At 37.4% G+C, this 27,778-nt stretch overlaps 2 protein-coding genes across 6 annotated transcripts in view; both read left to right on the top strand.

Annotated features, from left to right (window-relative positions):
- Window positions 1–26,029, top strand: part of LOC139152087 (E3 ubiquitin-protein ligase TRAF7-like) — a 33,341-nt gene extending 7,312 nt beyond the window's left edge. For 2 of the 5 annotated variants that reach the window (XM_070725182.1, XM_070725183.1), the window contains exons 3-21: window positions 493–556; window positions 4,670–4,767; window positions 5,512–5,595; window positions 6,173–6,196; window positions 11,330–11,422; window positions 14,445–14,484; window positions 14,751–14,934; window positions 15,270–15,345; window positions 16,012–16,288; window positions 16,612–16,653; window positions 17,144–17,266; window positions 17,844–18,048; window positions 18,794–18,833; window positions 19,419–19,535; window positions 20,132–20,248; window positions 20,737–20,856; window positions 22,582–22,713; window positions 23,206–23,325; window positions 23,511–26,029. In XM_070725182.1, the coding sequence (XP_070581283.1) occupies window positions 4,687–4,767; window positions 5,512–5,595; window positions 6,173–6,196; window positions 11,330–11,422; window positions 14,445–14,484; window positions 14,751–14,934; window positions 15,270–15,345; window positions 16,012–16,288; window positions 16,612–16,653; window positions 17,144–17,266; window positions 17,844–18,048; window positions 18,794–18,833; window positions 19,419–19,535; window positions 20,132–20,248; window positions 20,737–20,856; window positions 22,582–22,713; window positions 23,206–23,325; window positions 23,511–23,522 (1,887 nt within the window). In that variant the 5' untranslated portion in view covers window positions 493–556; window positions 4,670–4,686 and the 3' untranslated portion in view covers window positions 23,523–26,029. The remainder of the gene's footprint in view (window positions 1–492; window positions 557–4,669; window positions 4,768–5,511; window positions 5,596–6,172; window positions 6,197–11,329; window positions 11,423–14,444; window positions 14,485–14,750; window positions 14,935–15,269; window positions 15,346–16,011; window positions 16,289–16,611; window positions 16,654–17,143; window positions 17,267–17,843; window positions 18,049–18,793; window positions 18,834–19,418; window positions 19,536–20,131; window positions 20,249–20,736; window positions 20,857–22,581; window positions 22,714–23,205; window positions 23,326–23,510) is intronic. The other 3 variants (XM_070725185.1, XM_070725184.1, XM_070725186.1) reach the window with 3 other exon arrangements.
- LOC139152088 (tigger transposable element-derived protein 4-like) lies at window positions 566–3,841 on the top strand. The gene is made up of 2 exons (XM_070725187.1): window positions 566–2,620; window positions 2,996–3,841. Exons 1-2 carry the CDS (start codon window positions 1,468–1,470, stop codon window positions 3,427–3,429), a joined length of 1,587 nt encoding a protein of 528 aa, XP_070581288.1. The 5' UTR covers window positions 566–1,467; the 3' UTR covers window positions 3,430–3,841.
- Window positions 26,030–27,778: the final 1,749 nt, after the last annotated feature.

The raw sequence follows: 27,778 nt of genomic DNA, 5'->3' as shown, positions 1-27,778 counted from the left end.
TGTGTCAAAAATAGTTATTCTGTACATAAACACAGCGGAGCTATATCGACCGCTAGGTCGCTTGTCTTTTAATTTGTATAAGGCTTTAAACATAAGTCTTGTTTGAATGCACAGGTGACCAGCACAAATGTAAAAGTGTCCCTCTACAAATATGCAAAAACTGAAAACAAAACTCAATAAATAAAAAGAAAACAAACAAAGATAAACTATAAAAGCAACAAACTCATGAACAGGGAAGATTAAAGTAAGCTCAACATCGTTTGAAACGGAGATATAAATAACACTAAATATTTATCAAGTCTACACTTTATGCAGTGGCACTTTCCTACCGAGATACATGGTATCTGGAGAAAAATAATGATTTCAAAGTTTAACTGGATAAATGTTCCAAAGAAAGGTTTGTCAAGATACATAGGTAGTTGCAGAAGACTAGATAGACGGTACCCTGTAAATGCTGTGAAAGATAATTTCGCTTTCTTGATCTGATTTCAGGGTCATTTGGAAACCACATTTGGAGTTGGACCTGCCTCACCACCAGTGACCACTATCACCTCAGGTAGGTACTAGTACCTGTACATGTAAATACAGTCAAACCTGTCTTAGCGGTCACCCTTACAGAGCGGCCACCCCTTCATAGCGGTCACTTTGTAGCAGTCCCGTGGGGTTTTCCGTGTTAATGAACCTCAACAGAGCGGCCACCTCTCTAACGCGGTCAGCGGCCACCTGTGTCCGCTCTATTTGTTCAGAAATCCTTTGTATAGCGGCCACCTTTTTATTTCTGAATGATCGGAGTTGACAAACCTGCAGGAGTTTTTTCATGTAGTTACTGCCGCTGCATTGAGATAAGGTGTGAAAACAATGATTAGCCTAGTCACAGTGAATTAGCTATCGACAACTTCGGACAAGTGATAATGTATTATTAACGGCGGTCAGCTAGTGTGGCTATGAGATCAAACAGGGACCGAGTGACCGCCAAAAAAGTGAGATGAAAGGCTGCAAATGTTATCAATCCTTGGCGGGTCACAGTTCTGTCGGAGCGATAACTGGCCACGGCTACGACAAAGGATACAAACAACTCGCCGCCTACGTCATTCCCCTTCATTGTGATGGCGTCACATTATCACAGCGGCCAGTTTGACCCCCGGGATTAACCGGTTGTCAAAACGATCAAATAGGGCCACCACTAACAGCAAGATATGTGATTATGATATGAATAAACGTTTAACAATTTTAGAAATTGAAATTGAGAAACAATGAGCAAAAAACGGGCCGAAAACACAAAATCTAATAGCGGGTCGAAGGTCAAAGGTTTATGCATCGTTCTCACGTCTCAGAACAAAACATCAATGGCGGCCCATGTGCTTTTAAACGGAGCGTTCGCTCAGAACCTGTACCATTCTATGCTTTTGCATCGACTCTACCACATCGTATCAACTCGATCAACAACTACTATCTACAAGCGAAATTATGGCGAAGAACGTGAGGAAGACTCTGACGCTGAACCAGAAGGTTGAACTGATCCAGCTCTACGAAGCGAGTGGCGGTTCAATGGGGTCACGCAAGCTGGCTGAGAGGTATGGCGTTGGGCGTACGCAGATACAGTCGATTCTGAAACGTAAAGCTGAAGTCTTAGAAGACTTCGAAAGCAACGCCCCTGGAGAACGAAAGAGGAAGATCCGAAAGACTGGAAATGAAGAGATCAACGCGCTGACCTGGGAGTGGTTCAAAGATGCCGTAGCGAGAAAAATCCCTGTCAGCGGCCCTCTACTGCAAGAGCGTGCCCTGTCATTTGCGAAGGACTTGAGCGTCGATGACTTCAAAGCTTCGAACGGCTGGCTCGACAGTTTCCGGCGGCGTCACAACATTGGTTTCAGCGTAATGTCCGGCGAAAGTGGGGATGTCGACAACGGTATCGTCGCCGACTGGAAGAAGAAATTACCGTCACTACTCGAGGGGTACGAGCCGAGGGATGTGTACAATATGGACGAAACGGGGCTTTTCTTCAGATCAACGGCGAATAAAACTTTATTTGTGAAGGGCGAAGAATGCAGAGGCGGAAAGAAATCCAAAGAGAGACTGACTGTTGCCCTGTGTGCCAACATGGTAGGCGATAAAGAACAGCCACTAGTGATAGGCAAGTCGCAGAAGCCGAGGTGTTTCAAGAACATCGACCCAAAAACTTTACCTGTCGACTATCATGCTAACCGGAAAGCATGGATGAACTCTCAGATCTTTGAAGACTGGGTCCGCAAATTCGACCGTAAGATGCGACGTCAAAGAAGAAACGTGCTGCTGTTCATCGACAACGCACCATCACATCCAACAATAAAGCTGAACAATGTGAAGTTAGTGTTTCTACCGGCAAACACAACATCGAAATCACAGCCAATGGACCAGGGAATTATTCAAGCAACCAAGCTGAAGTACCGAAAACACCAACTCCGACACATCATACGCCGTATGGATGAAGACAAGGTGAAGAGTGGCAGTGACTTCCTGAAAGAGATCAACGTTCTTGATACCATCATGTGGATCAGCCAGTCCTGGAGAGATGTTGACCCTGTCACTGTTCAGAAGTGTTTTCGTACATGTGGATTTACAAGTCAGGGAGATATTGATGGTAAGTTCTGTTTATTTCACAGAAGCCTGAATTTTCTTTCTGTCTGTCTGTAAAAGTCTGTCTTTCTCTCTTTATTTCTGATTTGATAAATGTAATGTAACCTCATAAGTTACTGCTTGTAAGCATCCATTCTTCCTTTTCTCACCCTCTTTTGGTATTGCTTCCTGTCTTTATTTCTCTCCCCATTTTTATTTCTTTAAGCCTTGTTTTATACTCTGCTTTCTTAAAAAAAATTATTCACTTTTTAAATCCTTTCTGTTATCGTCTCCCCAGTTTTTTAAAAATTTCTTTAGGCCCTTCTTTGACACTCTCACTGCTTCTTAATTTTTTTCATTCCTCATCGATTAATAAATGTTTTTAAATTTTATTTTTCAGATGTTGTGGTTGAAACTGAAGATGAGTCCATGGATGAGGTACACCTGGGCCAGCTAGCTGAGGAATTGTTTGGTTGCAGTCTGCAGGACATCATTGACATCGAGCAAGAGGTGGCAACCTGCAGAACAGAGGAATGGGACTGGGAGCAGCCTGCAGGTGACATCTTGGAGCAGATTGAGGAAGATGAAGCAGCAGAAGAGAGTGACGACGAAAACATCCAACCATCAGAAGAAAAAGCAGCTGCCATCCAGAACTTCAGCCAGGCCATGCAGTCAGTAGCAGACCTGAAAGACTTTGTGTTGAGGCAGGGATTAGCTGATATGCTGGGTGCTGTCACTGATATTGAAGATGCCCTTGGGAAGAAGTATACTGAGAAGGTTTCATCTGCAAAACAGACTTCTGTTTTGGACTTTTTCAAACCTGTTAGGGTTTGAACATTATAAGTAAAGCAATGTGAACCTGTTGGACTGAAGTTAAGAGAGAGTAACTTTTTCATGATTTTACTTTGTGTTGTATACAATGTACATTTAGTTTCACTCTATTTTTTGCAGTATATTTAAACATTGTGCTTTGTAGAGCACATAAACATTGTGATATTAAATTAATCAGTATTTTTACAGACTTTTTAAACATTTTTTCATATTATGAACTTACAAGAATTGAATACAGTATTTATTAAATGAAATAAAGTAATATTTTGAAGTGATTCACTTTGCTTGTGTATGGTATTTTAATGCTCTTTGAGCAGCCTCTTGCTTCTACTTTCAAACTGCCCCGCCCCTTCAAAATATATGCAGACACGCCCACCCTCTATATAAAGGCCACCTCTCTATAGTGGCCACTTTTCTCTGGTCCCCTGGGTGACCACTATACACAGGTTCGACTGTATAGACTAGGCTAATTCATTGCTATTGTTTACTCAGACTGTGTGAGGACTTCCAATCTAGCCATCATTCTGCTCTCTATGCCTACATGCCTGTGACAAAAAGGAATTCTATTTGAAATCAGACAATACTTCATTAGTGGGAAAAGGATTGAAAATACATATTGATATTTCCTATCTGCTATCAAAAGCCTACGGTAGAATCACTTTAGTAAACAGGATTTCTGTAATTCAGTTTCTGGCCTTTGAAGTAAGGAGGCATAGTATATTTTTGAAGTCCTGCAAAACATAATTCAAACCTTCAAAGAATCTGTCATTTCCAGGAATGGATTTTAGGAATATATGTCTTTGTACTTTTTTCCAAACAAACTTTCTTTAAGTGTAACAATTTACAAGTGATGTACTTTTCATGAAATCTTAAGACACACAGTGACAGTTACTGAATGTTCAATTTCATGTTCTCCAAGAAGTGCATGCTTATTCCTTATTGTGCCGTGCCTGTCATTCTCCCATCTTAAATCAGTGAAAAGCAGTATTTAACCAAAACCTATTCATACTTTCATCTACTTGGCATGGTATGTTATAATGGGTTAAGTCGGTAAATAATCATGTTCACAGTATCTCTGTTTTCTGGGGCCTTCAAATGTTCAAGTCCTTGTTGCAATGTAAAATATTAGACGTAATGTACTTCATTGGTGCAAACTAACTTTACCTTGTGATGACATATGAACTTGGTAGAATAGGGGTTAAGAGAAGTTTTGTTGTTGACTGTTGATTTCTTATACTTCTAGGTGATTTGTTGACACCAATGTCACCCAGTAATCGTGATCGTAGTGCATCAAATGTATCATATGACAGTGAACTTGGACTAGATTGCCACGATGAAAAGGTAAAGTACAGTACTCTTGATCATCGATACTTGAACACAGGATTACGTTATCAAGGTCTTTTCACAAGTGTACTGTCAACCTTAAGAAGTGAAACATAACCTATGGTAGATCTTTCCTCTATAACTTAAATTAAACATGGTAATCTCTGTTTAAAACTAACACTGTTTTATATGACAGCCTTCTCCATTGTCTGATAGATGCAGTGATAATGAACAACATCTATGAATATTACTCTTCCAAATTGTAGATTTTAGAAATATCAATGATTATTAAAGTTGTCTCAGTTAGATGCTATCTCTTGGAACAATACAAGACTTCTTGTATGGGTAATACTAGATTACTCAACCTGGTTTTTTACAACATTATTTATTTCCGATAAAAAAAAGGTATCTCCAAACTTGTCAATTTCTTGCATCACCTCACCAACATGTACCAGGTCATAATGTTAAAAATACCTTTTGGATGTATTGGCTGACTGGTTTTCATGAACGCCAAGCATTTATTGTTTGTGCACAAAGTTGTAGACTAGGCTGTAATTTGCAGTTACCAAGCTACTGATAAGCATAAACTATTAGGTCATCAATCATGGTAATTTTATCCATTGTCTTTCACCCCATCTCTTTGCTAACAACCAAGTATATTAAATCAGAGCCCAATAAGCTAGTTCTGACTTGATAAATGTTAAATCTTCTTGTACTAACCATACATGGCATATTTTGCTATCCTCTTGCTTCTGCTTGTAGTTTTCATTTGTACCTCATCATAGACGTACTGGTTCCAATATCTCTGCAAGATCTTTCCCTTCTGTTAGTAGTGATGAAGAGGAGGTAATAATCATAGACATGATCATGTTTTCAATGTTAAATGTACCAATTTATCTGTAAATCTCAGTGTATTAAGCAGTTACTGCATGCATCATGGCAAAATATCACCAACTAACAATTGAACTGTATGTGGTGTTATTGTGTCTATGTGTTTTTGTCATTCGGTATCACACTTTGTAGCTCGATTTTGAGATGAGCTACCAGCTAGAGCAATTGTCATATACACGTATGACTAAGATGGGATGGGTGGTTGGGGCTCTAGGACCAAAGGATACTAAATTTTTCATTTAGAAGGCAGTCACTACCCTGCACTTTGCTTTTCTGTGTGCTGTTAAGCAGTACACTGGAAATTTAACAAGAAGACAAAATTTATAGGGTGCTTACAATGAACATAACTTCTTGTAGAAAAATGTTTGTATGCTAGTTTATACATTGTAAACAGAACAAGATCATATTAAATGTATCCATATTGTCATATATTCACTTCAGTATTGTTGTCATGTCATTTGTCATTCAGTGTTGTCAGTTTCATTTTTTTGCTTTTTTTTTCGTTTCATGTCACTCTAAACTCATATGTCAGGATGATGATGTGTTTCTTAGTGATGTAAGTTGTCCTTTTATGACAGTTGTAGTCAATTGGTGAAATCGACCCACTACCATAGTTCCCCCCCCTCTTTTGTTGTGTGATTTCATGTCATTACTGACTAATTAAACCTTAATGCTCTTATCATTAACTTTCTTAATGAATCCATGTCAATATTCATTGGATGTGGCGTTGTTGTAATCATTTATTTGCCGCATGCTTCATAATATACTGTACTTATCTGAGTATAAATTCCTACTTCAGCAACACAAAACTGCTGTTATACCAGGGGAGGGTCTTATACTCAAGCAACCCATGTTATCTGCCATTTGCTAACTTATGCACAATTACTGAACTGCACTCAAACTGTCAATCACGTTCAAAAATCTACTTACATCAAAAGAAATTGTAAAAGACAAAATTACTGGCAAAATTTACATTCTTATGATTTTATGAACTGGCATGCCTTGCATTGATACTGATAGGCAACCATTGCCAAAAGTCCGCAAAACTCAGTGACGATTTCCAAGCTGAACTGACACAGTATTTTATATTGCTGTTTCAAATCAAACTAATTACACCATCCCAGGATACAGAAATGACAATTTGGTAAAATTTCAGCTTGAATTATATTTTGAAATAAAATGTTAAATGTGGAACAAAGACGTCATGTATACTGCTGATCCAGGGCTCCCGCTAAGTCACCAAAATGATTAGCCAACTCATTAGCCAAATCAAAAATCTTTTAGCCATTTTGAGTAACTTTTAGCCAGTTTATGATCTCAAGTGTGGCAACAGCTTTCTCGTCATTCAGGAGTCCCTAATTTTACAAATCAAGATGTTCTGTATGATGTTCATGATGGTTTTTACATTAACGAAATATGTTTAGTTTTTGCATTTATAATCTGTGTTTTTATGACATTTCAGGGATAGAAATCCTTTCTCATTTTTGGTGGTAAACTTTAAACACCAGAAATAAAATTAGGTAGCAATTGAATTCTAAAAATCTGGTAGCAATGTTAAGTGTATATTACAAGAGGTACAGATTGAATATTTCTGCCACATTCAGTTAGTATTCACAGTATGATAGCTTGTCATAAGTTACAGGCTTCTCATGTGGCATAATGTATGCAGTCTTCCATAACCTAAATGTTTGAGCCACACAAGTAAAACAATTTTCCATGCAGAAGACAGCATTTATGGTATAGCACAATGGCAGTGTAGATACGATTATTGTGGTATTAAGGCCTGGTTTTACTTGTATGTCATAGTTGTGATCAAGCAGGCTGAAATAGCGTCTTGAGTATAAGTACTTTTCTTGAGACAAAAAGGGCTGGGCCAAACAAAACTCTTGTAAAACAAGACACAATGATATATGTTCATTTAAATTACTCACTGTTTGAGGGCATTCATTGTTTAATGATTATGATAACATTTTAGCCCAGATATATTTTCATTTGATATTTTTATATCATCAAGAAATGTCTGGTGATGTTCACTTCTAGATCATTAAACTGGTGGAATCTACAAAAATATTAAAATCATTCAGAATCACATAATTTCTTGTATAAGTTATAGCAGTTTGAAAGTAGGCCGAATGGGAGTCAGTCAAGCTGAATGCCAAAGGCAGCAAAATTACCTTTCACCTATTGGACCACCCTAGGTGGTTTCTTGTGAACCATAATTGTGTAATTAGGGGGTCTTCATGCATGACATCACATGATGAGATGACCTAGACTTGACCTTTCAGAAAACCTCAGTTTTTCTCCTTTTCTTTTGTATTATGGCTCTGTTTGTGAAAGTTTCCTTTGAAATTACCTTTCACCTATTGGACCACCCTAGGTGGTTTCTTGTGAACCATAATTGTGTAATTAGGGGGTCTTCATGCATGACATCACATGATGAGATGACCTAGACTTGACCTTTCAGAAACCTCAGTTTTTCTCCTTTTCTTTGTATTATGGCTCTGTTTGTGAAAGTTTCCTTTGAAATTATGGTTTTACTATCAAACTGAGTAGTTGCAGGCCAAATTTTGATACAGCAAAGTAGGTAAAACTTTTGATGGACTCAAGGATGACCAGGACTCACAGAGGCAAGCCATCTTCGCTTGCCAAGGTCTCCGCTACGGGCAGCTGGATGCTTCCCGAAATCAGACCTTGGCTGATAGACCCCCTAGATCGTGTTTTTTAAAGCGCCACCACACGACTGTATGTGACCAGTAAATAGCCAATCAGATAATCGGTTACTACGAATGTTGTAGTATAGGTCTTTTCCCACGTTTTTTTTGGTGTTACATTTACAAGTATTCGTGGTCACTGTTTACATTTCATGCTACTGAAATCTACTGCTGAAATAACTGATGTGTGCAAAACGTCAAAACAAAGGCCCAGCCGCCAGCGCGTCTCACTGCAAGATATTCCCAGCTGTTGCTCAACTTGTAAGGTGAAAACATCAACCCGCCACACTCAAAAGATCGTGGCGCGAAATAGAAATGTTCTGCCCACCGAAGCAAATCTGTTAAACCACTCCTCCAATTTTGACCTCAAAAATTCACGATAAACCCATTACTCAGACGTTGTTCAGACATTGTGGTCCTGTCAACTGGCGCGACCGGCAGCTATTCTGTTGTTCATATTTTGGGAAAATTGTAAAAATTGTGAGACGATGAACAGGATTTACCCGAACAGAACATCGACACGCCGCGGGAGAAAAAACTAGAAGTATGGCTCGAAAACATTGACTAGGACTTTGTGAAATATGCAAGAACTGGAAGTCAAAGAACCGGATTTTGTTTGGGTGTTGTTCAGAAAAAAATCACATATTCATCACAGTTAGCAATATACTCATCGGTGAATTTCATAGACTACAAGCGTCAGTTTTTTCAAAGTCATCTTCTGCACTATCGCCATATTCGTCGATTTTTTTTTCTTTGAGAGATATCTAACGCTTCACACGATTCAAAGCGTTGCCATACATTTCGTAACCCACGATCACTGAAACGGAACTTTTCGCCACCTCTCTGAATGACGAGAAAATCGCCCGTAACTTTATCCCCCCACGCAGTAAGATTTCCATGCTTGACAATCTAATCCTGTAACTCGGGCACGATTGCCTTCCCACTCCTAAATCTCCGTTTGAGCCATTAGGGTGTCACAGGACGAAGGTAAACCAGAGACTTGGTTCAAGTCGGTGAATTTTCAAAAAAGAAAATGATTTGTAAAAGTTCCTCTTGTAAAATTTGGTAGCGATCGTTTTTATATAGTCTGTGCAGCTATAGCAGTAGTGAGTTAGTTTGTGGCAGGTAAAACTCCCCTGTATCGCGTTCACCCCACTCAACGCGTTCACATAATCCTACACACATTTCACATGAAAACAGAACACAGATCATTGCATTCCAGACGTTCACACAACTCACATGTTCACAATCACGCACTTGAACCAAGTCTAGTAAACCAGTAAGTAAATCGAGAGGAAAGCTGTGCACAAACAGTGCGGTGGTCGGCGTTTGGAAGGTAGGCGTGGTTTTCTCTTTGAGTGTAACGCGTGCTCTGATTGGTCCGCCTGATTTTCTAATTCCATCAAACTCCTTAACGCAAAATAGTGGGGGTATCCCGCACGGCGTGGTTAGTGGAAGACTCCTGTCTGGCTAACGAGCCGTGCGAGCGGACGATGAGGCAAAGCAGGCCTCAGTGTATTCATGGACCTTGTATTGTAGTATCGAACAGCAACAGTGTTTGTTTTACGTACCAGGGAATTGGAACTTTGTAGAAAGTAGATTAAACTGTTTCAATACATTGCAACTTTGTAGGAAGGAGGGTAAACTGTTTCAACATCTTACAACATTTTATTGTTAGGTGTAGTTTTCTGTTGAGGAGGTCTAAGAATTCAATAGCTACTACATTAGCCAAACAGGAATTTTTGTAGCCATTTTTATCTTGCTTTGGCATTTGGCGAATTGGCAAATAGGTAGCGGGAGCCCTGTGATCAACAGCATAGTGTGGATTATGAACCAGCATGCACTAGCTACACATAAAAGCAACTCAACTTCATAATATCAAATGGTCAGCATCTTTGTGAAAATAACATCATAGCACAGCAAATCGTATTAGTCACCAGTAAAAACACTTCAAAGATGAAAGGATAATTGCTTAAAACAAATTCAATCACATGTTGAGAGGATCAAAACCTACATGTATATCATGGACATGAAAGAAAATAAACAATGGTAGATGTGACTTTGAAGTGGTACTTTTCTACTTTTGGTAACGGGATGGAGGGGCACTGGAAAAACGTGCCATTTTCCATATGATGCTGTCACAGGAATTTCAATGCCCCATTATTTTAACATCTTTGAATAGTTTTTTGGATCTGAAAAGAAATTTTACCAACTGTAACAACCCCTTATACCCTCCAAACCTTTCTGTATTTGAGTTAAACTAGGGTAGGGTTTACACATGGATGTATAGCATTTTTGAAAACCCTCTGAAATCAATGGAGGGGCAAACATATGGGCAGTGGCTTATACTCAGACAAGTACAATATACACACACTTCATATGTAATCTGTCAAAACTAAGAGTTGTATCAACTAATATGAAAATTGATCACTAGATCAATGTGTATGACTTACCAGGGCTACAAGGTATAGTGACTGTCTGACTTAGCATGTAGTCACTGAAAGCTAAAACAGATTTGAATGAACTAACTGGTGATGGTAATCATCTGCTGCAGCAGGTGATGACTTCTTATGGATGGCCAACGATGAAATAGATGGTTATTGGTGTTTGTCTGAAACCGTTCTGGCCAACAAAGTAGTGACCAATAGCAAGTGTCAAGTTTTGCATTTGTGTTGAGTTTTTATCCAGAGTTGGAATGATTCAAGTCTTGTTCAGACTACAGTTCTTCAGGTGTTTTCCCATGTAGCTACTCTGCTGGTGTTGTATGTGATAAACCGTCCTCAGGAAATGTTTATATTATTTGCAGTAGAGGAAGTCATGTGCATGTATGTGTAATAATCAAGTGTTTGCAGCATTTTCCTAGGATAGTATTTGAAATGTTTGTTCTCCAAAAATGACACTGTACAAAGACCTTACCACACCACACCATGAATGAGATGTACCTGTTTCATGACTTGCATCTCTCTCATTCTTTACAGGAGATCCTCATATTCACAGAGCCTCCAAACAAAAAACTGTACTGTTTGCTATGCGGAAAGGTTTTCAAGGATCCAGTTATTACTAGCTGTGGTGTAAGTACTGTCTTGATGTTTTCTATTCAGATACATATTTGATCTATTGTTGCTGACCTTACAAAGAGGAAATTTAAAAATTTGTCAGCTGATTACTGTTCTATTCTTGTGTTGAACATTGAAAGAGTCTTTTATTCCTCTTCTAGCAAACCATTTCACTTCCATGTGATTTCTACCCATTACATCTCAAAAAGTACGAAAAGTTCAACAAAATTTACACTATTAAATGTACCTAGCATATCTGATATTTCAAAAATAAAAATCTGTATTCAAACTACTGATGGGCATGAAATTACAAATAAAAAAAATTGGCTGTATTGTTATCAGGAAATTCATGTGTTTATATCAAAATATTCAGTGCATTAGTTTTTAGCTCCATAGCCATATGTATATATGGCAATGGAAGCTATTCTTATAGGCTAGGAAATGTCTGTATGTATGTATGTCTGTATGTCTGTATGTCTGTGTGTCTGTATGTCTGTATGTCTGTATGTCTGTCCGTCAACATCAAAAACTCCAAAACCGCTGTACATTTCATCTTGATATTTGGTGTGTACATGGATGATGGGCTGTAGATGAGATTTTGTTCAAATGAAGTTGTCATTGCCAAAAATATGCAAATTAAGTGAAAAAATGTAAAAACAGTCAAAATTGAAAAAACTCAATAACCACTGAGCAGATTACATGAAAAATTAGCATGTAAGTACTTTGGGCTGACATGAAATGATTGTGCACATCTTGGGTAAGTATCTTGGACTTGCTATTTTTCATGAATTTTTTTGTAATTTTCCTCCCATTTTTGGTCAAAAAATCTCCTGCTCTGAAACCACAAGTCCGATTGATTTGAAACTTGGTATGGAAGTGCATAGGAGTGACCTTTCCCAAATTTGGGCAAATCGTGGTGAAATTTGCATATTTTAGTTTACACGTCCATAGACTCCCATGTATAAGGCAGATCTCCATAGACTCCCATGTATAAGGCCACGAAAAATAAAAATTTAGTTTCTCATCGTATTCATATTGCAAAAAGGATGCAGTGACACAATTTTTAGTCCCCACGGATGAAGTCCAGTGAGCTTATAGATTGGGTCATGTCCGTCTGTTCGTCCATCCATGAGTCCATCCGTTCACGCAGATATCTCGGATATTTTGACAAAATGTCATGTGACCTTGATGACCTTTGATCTCAAATATACATATTTGTCCATAACTCAGTAACCACAAGTGCTACCACCCTTCATATATGGTATGATGGGACACCTTATGACGCCACATATTGTACCTCATTAATTATGCACATATCTAATTTTGAGCGAGCCAATAGAGCTAGAGGTCTGATTTTTGGTATATAGGGATAACTTAGCAAAACAATTTTTTTGACAAAATGTCACGTGACCTTGGTGACCTTTGACCTCAAATATACATATTTGTCCATAACTCAGTAACCACAAGTGCTACACCCTTCATGTATGGTATGATGGGACACCTTATGATGTCACATATTGTACCTCATTAATTATGTGCATATCTAATTTTGAGCGAGCCAATAGAGCTAGAGGTCTGATTTTTGGTATATAGGGATAACTTAGCAATACAATTTTTTTGACAAAATGTCACATGACCTCGGTGACCTTTGACCTCAAATATACATATTTGTCCATAACTCAGTAACCACAAGTGCTACAGCCTTCATGTATGGTATGATGGGACACCTTATGACGCCACATACTGTACCTCATTAATTATGCACATATCTAATTTTGAGCGAGCCAATAGAGCTAGAGGTCTGATTTTTGGTATATAGGGATAACTTAGCAATACAATTTTTTTGACAAAAGTCACATGACCTCGGTGACCTTTGACCTCAAATATACATATTGTTCATAACTCAGTAACCACAAGTGCTACAGCCTTCATGTTTGGTATGATTGGACACCTTATGACGCCACATACTGTACCTCAATAATTATGCGCATATCTCATTCTGAGCGAGCCAATAGAGCTGGATGTCTGATTTTTGGTATATAGGGATAACTATAGGAGAGAAATTTTTTGACCAAATGTCATGTGACCTCGATGACCTTTTCCCTAAAATATATGTTTATGTCAATAAATAAGTAACCACAAGTGCTATGTCCTTTGTATTTAGTAGGATGGGAGACCTTATGACAACATCTAATCCTGGGCAAGCGAAGAGAGCTAGAGATCTGATTTTTTGGCATATAGGGATTAAATAGCAATATATTTTTTTTTTCAAAATGTCATGTGACCTCGATGACCTTTGACCTTGATTATACATATATATGCATATTTCAGTAACCACAAGTTCTATACCCTCCAATTTTGATAGGATATTAGACCTTAAGATGTCACATCTTGTACCTCATTTATAATGCGCATATGTATTTCTTGGCTGGCCAATACTGCTAGAGGTCTGATCTTTTTTCCCGATTTAGAACCATAACTTAGACATGCCTCATGTGTTTCAAATTGGGAACAACGACATAGACCTATGTGCCCATAGATCTCAACATATACACTCCAGTGATACTTCTTAATGACCACATTTTCCTGCCCCATCAAGACTAATACTCCTATTACAAGTGGGGACTATGTCATTGTAAATGACTTGTTGAGTTAATGGTTGTATCACAGTATTCGATATATCTAATTCTGTATTTTTTCCATTTTATATTCTGAATAATTACATTAAACATATTGCACTGTCTCCAGTACATTTCATTTAAGTATTTTCACTTCATGCACTTTATCCCTTTCACACATGTTCAAATATCTGACCAGAGGACAAACACTAAATAGTCCAGGATGGGAGCTACAGTGTCATTGACGCTATTTTAATTGAAACCCTTTAGCAGAATGAGAAAGAAGAGTTACTAATATCACAAGCAGGAGCAACTTTAAGATCAGAAGAAAGTAATGATTTTCCCAGTATCAATATGATACTGATTTATGACTATAATACCAGTGAAATGAGATATTTTCTTTTTTTCCTTTCCCTCAGCACACATACTGTAAATGGTGTGTTACAAGAGGAGGACAAGGTAAAGGTTATCCTTTTAAATACAAATATAATAATGGAAATAAAATTTTCTTCACAGGACATATCTTATTTGTAGAGTGTTATAACTGGCTGTAATATCAACATCTTCAATGAAGCCATGCAATTCTGTAAAAGTCAAGATTGGTATACACAAAAAATGACAAGTTGTCAGCATTGTTTATGATTGGCTTTGTTGGTGTGCAGTTTCTGTTGAATGTCAACAAACATGTTTTGTAACTGGTGTCGCTATTCTTTATCATTTGACAGTCAAGTGCCCTGTAGATGATAAGAAACTTGCGTTTGTGGTAGCAAACATTGCCGTACAGGAACAGATAGGTGAGATGCAAATCCACTGCAAATATGGTTGTCGTCCATCAAGCAATGGAGTGCCTGGAGATTATGAAGTCAATCCAAATGGATGTCCAATGACAATTAAAGTCAATGAGAGAAGGTTTGTAAATCAACTTGTCTCATTCATTTGAGGTGCCATCTCTAATTCTCTTTTTGTCCAAGGAAAAAGTTACTGGAGTTGTAGGGTTTTTCAAATCCACTGGCTGAGTTTTAACATATGAAGAACCCAATATAAATAGCAATGATTATTTTTGTTGGTAAAAAGTCTGCTTAAATGTATACATCATAAAAAATAACATTGAGTTGCAAAAATGGTGACACAAATATAGTGTTGATATTTTTTAGCATCTCCATGAGTGTTTGTATTCAACATATCTGTGCTAGATTTCTACGAAATTTCATCCTTTTATAACAGTTATGGTACTTTTCTTGCAGAGCTCATGAGAATGAATGTGGCTATGCTCCACTGCAGTGTCCAAACAACTCTGCTTGTCCAATGATTCGGAAAATGGTACGTCCAGAATTATATGTGAATTTAACATCTTGCAGAATAAATATTACAACTTTGGAAAGCAAACTTATGAAATATTGATTAATAAGCATAACCAGGATTTTGCAAGAAGGAAGATATAAACAAACCACATGCACAAATGCACATAGAAATACTTGAATATCCATCCACATTTGTATATTTTGGTTGGTTTTGCCACCATCATACGATCTGTTGCGCTAAGTGAGTGTTGTAAAATACTGCACACTTTTTATTATAGAGTAGGCTTATTGAATTTTATTTTCATAACCAAGAGACAAGTACATATTTTGATTATCAGTTGGATGCAAAAACTATGATTCTAGGGCTTGCACCTCTATATTTGCATTACTGTTATCAATTCTAAAGTGCTACTGACAGTTTTCTCATCAGAATGTGGTGTTAATTCTCAAACTTGATTTTTATCAATCCTGTATCCATGACAATAATTGTTAGATAGGTTTCATTATTGATTGTGATGAGATAGCTCAATGGGAAATCTTGACTTTGTTCCTTTGGATGAAATACTGTGATCTGTTTCATGTTTTTGTTTCCAATTTCTTGGTTTTAATGGGTGTTCTACTACATGGCATTATGATGTGCATAAGACAAACGAAGAAGATCATGAATAATATTATTTAACTGCAGGATATGGAAGCCCATTTGAAGATATGTGATCAGAGAAAGTGTGACCACCAGAAATATGGATGTATGTTTGTTGGTACAGAACAAGAACTTCAGACCCACCTTACATCATGTCGGTATGAGTCAATGAAAGAATTCCTACAGAGCACAGAAGAGAAAGTTGCTGAATTACAACTCAGTCTGGAAAAGAAAGACCAAGACATTGGATTCCTGAGATCTATGCTTGGAAAGTTATCAGAGAGAGTTGATAGGTTGGAAAAAGCCAATGAACTTAAAATAGGTAGGTATTCACTCATGTATATATCTGTGTAAATTGTTGACAATCATTTTTGCTGGTAGCAAAATAGGACTCCTTGGGAGTTCTTCACTGACTGTGTCACAGCTTGAAGAAGTTATGGCCTTGACAGCAGATAAAATTTCATCATTGATCAAGAATGATTGATCTGCAAATGCAAATCAGGGAATAGTCCATTGCAATGTAACAGAGATACATTTCAAAAGTGAGGAAGGATTTTAATGTTACTGAAAGTGATTTGATTCACAAGAAAAACTGTCACTGACAAGGAAAAACTCAAATTCGTATTTCTCTTCTTTACTTCACAGATATTCTTGATGAGAACCAATCCAGGCTGGAAAAATCTATAGGTAAGATGTGTAACTTTACCATCAGACACATCTGTATAGTTACTGCTTTTCACCCATTTTACGTGTCTAGGTGCCATAAAATATTTCAACTGACAGAAATGATGTACGCACCATCCATTTTGTATTAACAGCTTAAAATAACAGTTAATTCATATTCATCGCTTAGAACATGTACAGGATTCTAAAATATTCTAAAACTTCAGATACAGACATTGTAGCTGATGTTTTTAGTTGTATAGGAACAGATTTATATATTTCAATAACAATCACTAGTGTCCAGCTATATTCTTATATTTCAATCTAAACAACAACGCATTTGCACTGAATGTATCTTATGTATTTTATGTACACTTCTGCATGTAATTTCTTTCAGCAGAAATTTTCTCATTGTTTCTGAAATTTCTGAGTTTGTACTCATATTATAGGAAGTGAACTAGTGCCATCTAGTGCTACCTCTCACAGTTTCCACTTGTTTGTGATTTTCACATAGATGTCCTGGATGGAAATCAAAGCAGAATGACTAATGAGTTGTATGATCTGAGAAGAGATTGTTCAATGATAAATGATGAGCTATCACACATCAATGCTAGGTTGAACTCAGGAGCTGTGGGCTGTAAGTACATTTTATGTCAACTGTAAACCCCTGTCTATTGAAGTGTCATTATCTACTAGTCATTGATGAATTATTTATATTATGTGCAACTGAAGGGGCTGACAATTCTGGGCTTTCTGATTCTTTGGGTCGCTGTCAGATTTTCTGTAAATGAGGAATATAATGGGGTCAGTTGCCCAAAATAAACAAGGTGTCAGGGCTCTGAAATGTTTTTGCATTGAGCCAAAAGAGTCTATAGTAATTAGGAATGTTTTAGGTAAGTTTTATTGGAAACATCCAGCCGTTGGGCAATAATGTTGGCAGAATGCTTAGGTTAGACGACATTTTGTAACCCTGACTCTTGATCAATTTATATGTGCAACAAGTGTAAAGGAAATTATATGTATCCATAGCAACTATGCATTCCCTGTAATGCTTGTCAAATACTAACAATAAGTGGATGAAAACTTACAGCTTTCTAAATTGTATGGCTAAGAGAAACTGTTTGAATCTAATGTAGCAAGATGAAAACATTCGATGTCCATGAATTCCTGTTAGGTTTTGATTACATAAAAAAATTTCCTTTTTCTTGCATCAGGTTATGATACTCAACCAGTGTTCAAGTGCAAGGGCACATTTGTAGGTCATCAGGGCCCAGTATGGTGTCTGTGTGTCCATGGAGATCTGCTATTCAGTGGTTCATCAGATAAGACTATCAAAGTATGGGATACATGTACCACATACACATGTCAGAAAACATTAGAAGGACATACAGGAATTGTACTGTCTCTGTGTGTGCATGGGTAAGTTGGAAAATACTGTGAATAGTAACAAAATTATCATTAAAGACCTGGCAGCATATAAATCAGCAAGTTTCATTAAAGGCTTCACCAATAAAATGAAGAAAATTATGTCCAATGTAACTTTTGAACCCTTTATTTCTCTCTGTGCTTATCACTGCCTTGGACCGGTACATAGAAAATATTACTACAGTTGCAGGGTTTTCTCTCGACTGCGCGATTGCGCAAATTGCGCATTTTGAGCCATTTTCTGCCCTTTAAAAGTTACTGACTGCGCGAAAATTGCGCACAAAACACAGCACGCAAATACGCCCATATGATGGTGACCCAAGTGCATAGTGTAGTGACCTGTAAATTTGCTGTTGTTTCTGGTCAGAATACTCCCTCGGAAAAGACAAAATATCGCCTGTCATTCAACTTTGGTGACGTGCATAACGTGGAGTGTACGCATCGAAAAGAACAGCCAAGGACATAGTTATGGTTCAGTCTCCATGGATACTAGTGCCATTTTATGTTCATGTTTTGATAGGATATGTTGTTTAATGTCATCAGTAAGCATTAAAAATACTGCCCCCAAAAATGTCAAGTCTGCCCCCTAATTTTGATAAAAGGGGTAGAAATCGCCCTCTTCAGTGAACATGTAGAGAAAACACTGCAGTTGCAGAAAAAACAGTAACCCTGTTCACAGAGTCATATCTGATTGATACTGCCTAAGAGTAATTTCTGATTTTTTTCATTGACTTTTCAGTACCAAGTTGTACAGTGGATCAGCTGATTGTACCATTAGAGTAAGTAATTGTTTTGCAATCATCATTCATACTGCATACATAACTGATAAAAGTATTGCCTTTGATCTTTGTTTAGATTGCATTGAACCAGTTAGAAAATCATGGCTTTTAGATGTGAGTTCGTCTGAAAGAGTGTCATCTGTTGTATGAGCAGTTCATGTATCATCTGCTTGATTGTAGAGTTTGACAATTTTGTTTATATCTTCCTGCATGTGTTGCCAGTATTTGAATGTCAGCCTAAACAGTGATCATTATGTCAAGATGCACAACTTCACAAAACATTGTTTGATAAGAGTTTTCCGCCTTGTTAATGTTTGAGAACTCTACAGAAATATTGTTAAAGCTTGTGACTTCTGTTGAAAAACACTGAAATATAAATGCATCCTTTTTAACACTATAACCACTTTGGCTAGTTCAGTTTCCTTGGATGTTAAATTTCGCTTTGACTTGGTCTTGAAGTGTATTGACAAAAAAACCAACATGATAAGTATAGTAATGTTTAGTACTGTCAGTCGTTTTGACTGTATTTGAAATTTTGGGATTTTTATTGATAACATAATTACTTTTGTCATTTTATGAACACAGGTATGGGATATTGACACTCTAACTTTTGTCAAGGAGATTCAAGCCCATGATAACCCTGTCTGTACCTTAGTTGCTGCCAATAATATGTTGTTCAGTGGTTCACTCAAGGTCATCAAGGTAAGTCAAGTGTGGATGACAATTTTACCAGTATGTGATTTGGGAGATATATTCTGCTGAAGAAGACAAAGTGTTAATTGCTACAAGTAGAAGGTGATGCAGTCATTCATGATTATCAAGAATAGTGAATGAATAGAGATATGATGATACTCTGATACAGACAGACTATGCAATTTTAATTCCCATTTCAAATACCAGATTTAATCCTCTTAGGCTTAAACCTCTATATATAGGCATAGCTCCGGTAAGTGACCAGAAAGTCAGCCGTGAATTAATGTTGTAAGTCACCAACTCATTGCCCTGTGAAAAAATTGTGTGGGCTATCTCAACTTTAGATTGGATAAATTAACATTTCCACCCTATCTAGTCATGATTTTCTGTTGCTGTGTTCAGATCATAGCAACAAATAGGTGGACATTCATCAGTCTCAGAAACATCTTCGTCAGCAATTTTATCTCCATAGGTATATAGAAATTTGTTACTGACCAAGCATATAATCATGTAATAAGCTAACAATTCACTCAAAGATGATCAATAAAACCATGAAAATATCAAACTGAATGTAAGTTTCCTCTGATGCATTCTATGATTTTCAGGTGTATGATATCCACACACATGAATTCAAGAGGGAATTGACCGGACTGAATCACTGGGTCAGGGCATTGGTTGCCTCTGGAAATTATGTTTACAGTGGTTCCTATCAAACAATCAAGGTAGGAATATATATCAATGGTCTCAATTAACCATGTGAGAATGAAAATGTGCCTGGATAAAGTTGTGTGTGCAAATAATTCTACTTACCATATCCCCCTTCACCATACAGGCAGTAGTCATTCTTTATCCATTTTATGTGAAGAGATGCTTTAAAGGCCAAGTAACTGTAGCTTTTTACAATTATTTAGTCTTTGTTGCATATGTCAGCAACAGTCTGTGTCTAGTTCACAGTGTTTTGAAATACCCAGTACTCACCTCATCAACATTGACTGCATATTTATATTCTGTATTATTAGCATTGATAATCCAATTCAGGTCTGGACTTGTGCCCATCTGTCAATAATTACAATGTCCATTACACACTGACATGCTGGTTTGACAAAACCAAATACTGGATATTTCAATTCTTCATGTTTGAATAATTGTAGCAGTTATTGACATCGAGGTGTATGAATGATTGACTCTTTGTTTTACTGTACCCTTACAGGTGTGGGATTTGAAAACACTGGAAATAGTCCATGTACTGCAGACATCAGGTGGCAGTGTCTACTCAATTGCAGTAACTAGTCATTATCTACTGGCTGGAACTTATGAAAATTGCATTCATGTGAGTATCAGCCATAATTTGTCTTTGACAATATTATTAGGTCAATGGTGGTAAAATATTGCAACATTTTTTCCGCAGACAGTACCTTGAGTTAGTGCAATATACAGTGACACTTTTGGTATACACCAGATGTTATCCCAGAAATGAAAGATTGCGCAATATTTCTGGCAGTGGTAGTTTTCACAAATTTACTAATTACTGGTAAATGCTATAGTTCTGATGATGTTCAGAAGAATAAAGTTCCACAGAAAATCCTTTATGGTCAGAGGACAGTCAGGGCTTGAAAATTTCTATCGCCAGTCGCCTGGGACAAGTGAAATTTACATTCGGGCAAGTCAAAAATAAAATCTGGTCGCCCGCTGGACAAGTTGTTTATACAACTTCTGGCACGATCAACGCGTATCTAAGTTTGTTTTGTGCTCATGTCGCCCGATTTGCGTTGTAGTAGTTACACACAACATAAATGTCAATCTCTGACTTTGTTTTAGATACAACTGTGACATTCTTCTGAGATTCACTTGCCGACTCACACAATGTTGCAATTTTAAGATGATCGACATGAAAGTGTTTCGTCATCCAATCAAAATAGTTGCTTAAAATTTTGCGTAAGCAGCATTTCTTTGTTGTATGCTGACTACTCTGCCCAAACAAATTAGGTAGAAAATTGCAAAACCCAATCATATTGCTTATCGACGATCGGCATGATGTACTTGAAAATCACATATGCGGCCTCAAGAGGTAGACAAACATTGTTGGCAGATAGTCTGTGGAGTGATCGCTGTAAATATGACCATTTTACGGTAATTTTCCCACTAACACTAACAAGGTATTGTGCATTCTCGCGAGCCAGAGCATAATTTCCGCTCCACTGACCTACGCAAAAATCAAGCAAAGCTGTTGCAGTAAAGTGGCGCGTGGTTTACGACGATGGGCATTGTGTAACTCTGAGAAACGACGCTGTGATGATTTACGATGGCGCCACGAGTCAGCGTGAGTGGATTGTCTGAGAATCGACGACTTAATGTGATGATGTTTCTGACAAAAGATCTAAACATAAGCGTTATGATGCGGAAAAATGCTGTAGATGTTATCTCCCGACATGGAAAGCACAGTGCCCTTGGTTGAAATATGACGGTTCACCATTGCCAAACAACTTGGAAAGCGAAACGCTTTTCTTGACGGATGCGACATGTTTCGCGTTGAATCGATAAGGTCTCACGAGTCCAGTCGACCGCATTTGGATTGTTTGGCGCATTACAGACGAGATCGGGACAATGATTGTGGAAATTTTGCCGGTCCCGGTGAGCCCGATACGGTTTCACTTGCTAACACCCCGATCGTACTCGCAATGCGTAAAATGAATGACGACCAGCGACAAAAACTGACCAATCTGTTTACGACGGCATTTATGCTTGCCAAACACGGGAAGCCGATGTATGATATGTGCCAGTAACGTGAACTTTTGAGAAAATCGGCGTCAACAGTGGCGAAAATTACCAAAATAAGAAAGCCCTGAAAGCCTCTACGGAATTCGTCGCAAGTATTGGCTGTTCTGATTATTACAAATGGAGGACAAGTAAAATTTTTGTGAGGACAAGTGAACTTGAAAATCCACTTGTCCCACGGACAAGTGAACTGAAAAAAAAAATTGTCAAGCCCTGACGGTTCTGATAGCATTGATACTGTTCACAAGTGGAAATAATGATATGTCAATATTTGTTTCAGGTGTGGGACCTTGAGAACTATGACCAGCAAGAAACATTGACTGGGCATGTTGGCACTGTGTATGCATTGGCTGTGATACAGGTACCAGGCAGTACTAGAGTTTTCAGTGCATCCTATGATAGAACTCTCAGGGTAGGTACACTTCTACATTTTCACAACCACACATTTGGCAACCTCCCTAGCATTTTCTTTGTCAGAATTTTACCTCCATATTGTGATTTTAAGTTTAGGTGATGGCTCAAATATTTCAAATTGATCAGAGTTAGTAGCCCTTTTTTCTTTTCCATGCCCAAGGAAGATTGAAGAAGTGTATCGGTACTTAACGGCAGATCTGTGTCCAGAAAATTGTTTGTTAGTTAGCAATCACATTCCAGTTGTTTTCATGTCCAAGGACATGCTACCAAAACATTTAAAGTTTGGGTTTTTTTACAAGAAGGAACTCAAAGCCTTTGTCTTTTGATCAGCATGTAATAGCTGTGTCACCATGCATAGGATTGTAGTACATAACAGATAACATAATATTGACATACTGACCATTAATCACAGAGCCTGCATGTAATTGATCAAATTCATGAAACAGTTTCAAAGATTTTCATGAATATGACCAATTATTGAACATTGTAGGTATGGAGTATGGAGAACATGATCTGTGCCCAGACAATGTTGAGACATCAGGGTAGTGTGGCGTGCTTGGCGGTTTCAAGAGGACGTTTGTTTTCAGGAGCTGTTGACAGTACAGTCAAGGTGAGTTTCATTTCTGCCAGTTTTCCAGTTGTTCTTTACGCAACTATGATTGGCAAATAGAGATAATTACGTAATTTGGTTTACAAGCTTGGTCAGTCAAGCAGTGCAGTGTAATTCATTCATTCATTCATATGAAATCAAAATATTCAAAAATTCCGAATTAATGCTCTGTTTCCTACTTGTAGGTATGGCAGTAATCTTATCATGTCTTGGACAACTTTAGAGAAGAAGAATGTAGGTGTGATTGGATTGGTCACATCTTAGGATTTACACATCAGGGATGTTTTTCAGTTCAAAATGTTAGCTATATCAAGATAACAAAGCTCACATGGTGTATGACATGTTGTCAGATAGACTGAGTTGAGACATTGAAGACATTACAAACCAACTATGGAGATCGTTAGTTTTCAGTTTCCTGTATCACTTGTATTCATGAACATTTACTGCTATGTTTACTGTTCCAGTATTCATATCCAGATCATTATTTTGTATTTTACCTTTCATTATGTGTATTCAAGCCAGTTGATTATATTTTGATTATGTTTCTGTCAAATTATCAAATTTAACAATGCTAATTATGTTATAAGACAGATACTATATGCTCATTAGGTGTAAAATTGACAGTGTACCGATAGCAGTTTGTTAATTAGAACAGAACAGAAAATATTTAACATTCAGTATGTGTGTCATTTGAATTTTGAATTTCAATACGCTGACAAACTACATAAGTTGCACATTTTCTTCATTTGGATGTTGTCTTGCCAGACATTTGATATGTTGCATGTTCAGTTTAATTTTGATGTTTGGTATCTTCAGAAACAGTTCATAAAACTAAGGTAACAAGACCATGTTACTCAAAGGTCCATTAGCTCCTGCAGTCCTTGAATAAGTGACTTTGAGTGTATGGACCTTGTATTCCTATCAGATATTATTCAGAGGCAGAATTATTTCACAAGTGTGGAATGCTATGTTGATTATGTCATATCTACAAGTGATTTGTACAGCACCCTACCTCAGTAACATCTCCCATTGTATTATGTAAAGTACTCAAAATGACAATTGTGTGTACACAGCAAATAATCTGATCTACAATTTCAGACACCTACCAATAATTAATCCAGGATTGTCTAGTTAGTGAGTGAGTGTGATAATTGCAGTGCCATATTATTTAATCCTTATTGTGAGTTTGTCAATTTTATGCCAAACATTTTGACTTTGATTTTCTTTTTGTTCCTATGCGGGTCATGGGAATGCATTTTGATTATGAATTTGATATGTGTAACATCAACATGTTAATCATGAATTTCTATTGTAAATCCTATGGTGACAAGATCTGACTTGACAAGTTTTGCCCTTTTCTTATTGTGCTGGACACATATTTGTAACATCACAGAATTGTGTTGTACCGTAAATTACTTTAAATGATATTGATTACAATTGTTTATGCCCATAATGGCCTTATTATATACATGTAGTTATTGGAATAATTTTAAACTAAATAATGATATGAGAAAATCACAGACTGTGCCTTTTTTTTACTGTCTTAATGTCAACTTGCCGAGTTTAAGTGTAAAGTTGATAGTTGTGGCCGTGAGAATAACAAGATTTCACATGATCTGCAATAACCTGGAAATAAAGGCTGAAGTTTCAACACAGTGATTGGTTATTTATTCTCTGTGGACTTTTTAACATTGTATCAGAATAGTCACGTAGTGCATGCAAAACATGATCGTTGATTGCAATGCTATCATCATGTGAATCCATCACAGAAATAGAAAAATATTTCAATGGCAGAATATTAGTACATTATTGGTACTGTATCACAGTGTTGTCAAAATATCACAAACACCTGTGATTTCTCACCTCTTTTTAAGTTTGTGTAAGAAATTGTGGAGATAGTTTAAATTTTCAGTAATGAGTTGGCATATTTTCAGGAAGCTCAGTCTAATGCATGTCACATAGGACTCAACTCACTGATATTTAACAGGTTGACACGTAGAATATTCTTTTAAGATTATTGGAAAACAACTTCAGCATGTACACTTTTGTTAGTCCCCCGGACGGTGTCCGTGGGGACTTATAGGTTTGGTCATGTCCGTGCATGTGTCCGTGCGTCCGTGCGTGCGTCCGTGCGTGCATGCGTCCGTCCGTTCACGCAGATATCTCAGAGATGCCCGGAGCGATTTCATTCAAACTTGGTACAAGGATTACTTCATATGTCATACAGATGCACGTCAATTTGTTTTGTGATACGATCCAATATGGCTGCCAGGCGGCCATTTTATTATGATTTTTTCATGTACAGAGCCGTAACTCAGGCATGTTTCAACCGATTTTATTCAAAGTTGGTACAAGGACATTGACCCATGTCATAGATATGCACGTCAATTTGTTTTGTGATACGATCCAATATGGCTGCCGTGAGGCCATTTTGTTACAATTTTTTTCATGTACAGAGCCATAACTCAGGCATATCTCAACTGATTTTATTCAAACTTGGTACAAGGACATTGACCTATGTCATACATATGCACGTCAATTTGTTTTGTGATACGATCCAATATGGCCGCCAGGCGGCCATTTTATTACGATTTTTTTCATGTACAGAGCCATTACTCAGGCATGTTTCAACCGATTTTATTCAAAGTTGGTACAAGGACATTGACCAATGTCATAGATATGCACGTCAATTTGTTTTGTGATACTATCCAATATGGCTGCCGTGCGGCCATTTCGTTACGATTTTTTCATGTACAGAGCCATAACTCAGGCATATCTCACCGATTTTATTCAAAGTTGGTACAAGGACATTGACCTATGTCATACATATGCACATCAATTTGTTTTGTGATATGATCCAATATGGCCGCCAAGCGGCCATTTCATTACGATTTTTTCATGTACAGAGCCATTACTCAGGCATGTTTCAACCGATTTATTCAAATTTGGTACAAGGACATTGACCAATATCATAGCTATGCACATCAATTTGTTTTATGATACGATCCAATATGGCCACCGTGCGTCCATTTTGTCATGATTTTTTTCATGTACAGGGCCATAACTCTGGCATATCTCAACCGACTTTATTCAAAGTTGGTACAAGGACATTGACCTATGTCATACACATGCACATTGATTTGTTTTGTGATACGATCCAATATGGCTGCGGTGTGGCCATTTTGCTACGTTTTTTTCATGTCTGGAACCATAACTCAGACATGTATCAAGCAAATTTATTAAAAGTTGGTACAAGCTAGGAGATTGATTAATGTCATACATATGCACGTTAATTTGTTTTGTGATACAATCCAATATGGTCGCCGTGTGGCCATTTTATTACGATTTTTTAATGTCCTGAACGATAACTCAGACATGTATCCAGCGAATTTTTTCATAAGTATTTTTATCACAGATTTAATGAAGAGGACTCTATCCTCTCTGAGGACCTGTAATCAAAGTACCCATTAACAAGTGGGGACTGTGTCATCAACGATGACTTGTTGAACTTGTAATAAAATCTCTACCTGAAATCTTTGTGGTGCCTGGATTTGTATATTCACCTATCCATTAGTGCTAGTAATGTAGCCCATAGCAGTATCTCATACAAATTGTTACAGTTTTGACAAGTCATTTGTACCTTACTACTGGTCTAGTCCTCTCACAATAGCTGTTTTAAATACATTTTCTTAAAAAATCAAGAAGTGTGATATTATATTGAAAGGGTCACATATACTAGTAAATTTTTCACATGAAGTTTTTTATGAGTTGATAGTCATTTACCACAACAGATCTTTTCAAGAAATGAAATTGGGATTTCTGATCATACATCAGCACATCTGTATGATTGAAAGTATCCCATGATGCAGTCTGTTATATACCCATCAATACTATTCTCATGACTCCAGATAATCCACTGCATGACTCAAAACAGCATTTTTGTACCATGCAAATGTATTCGATGTCAATAACTGAAGTGAATCCAAGCAAATTGTCTAGACATGTGATATTTAAGCAATAAAGCCCACCCAGCGATGCATAACCACGAGATTTTGACCAGTTCATGACATATATACACGAGCGATAGCGAGTGCATATATGAAGTGAACTGGTCAAAATCGAGTGGTATACCGTCGCTGGGTGAGATTTATTGCTATTATATCATAACAGTATATTGAAATTCTGGCGTGGAACGTCAAAAACATATTTTTGGTCAAGCCGAGAGCTTGCGTGTATGCCAGCCATGGTATATTGCCAATATACCACGGTTCTTTTCACATCTCGACCAATTAGATCACTGTATTTGTGCTATCAATGTACTGGTATGATATAAAAATGTCAAACATGTCAAAGTTAACTGCATTGCTGTCAAACCTTTATTCATTAATTATGATCAGCTTCACCATTTACAGACCTAAAAAGTACATACACAAAAATATCATAGAGGGTGTTC

The sequence above is a fragment of the Ptychodera flava genome, chromosome 15 (assembly GCF_041260155.1).
Source record: "Ptychodera flava strain L36383 chromosome 15, AS_Pfla_20210202, whole genome shotgun sequence".
Taxonomy (NCBI): domain Eukaryota; kingdom Metazoa; phylum Hemichordata; class Enteropneusta; family Ptychoderidae; genus Ptychodera; species Ptychodera flava.
This window is presented reverse-complemented; position numbering and strand designations above follow the sequence as displayed.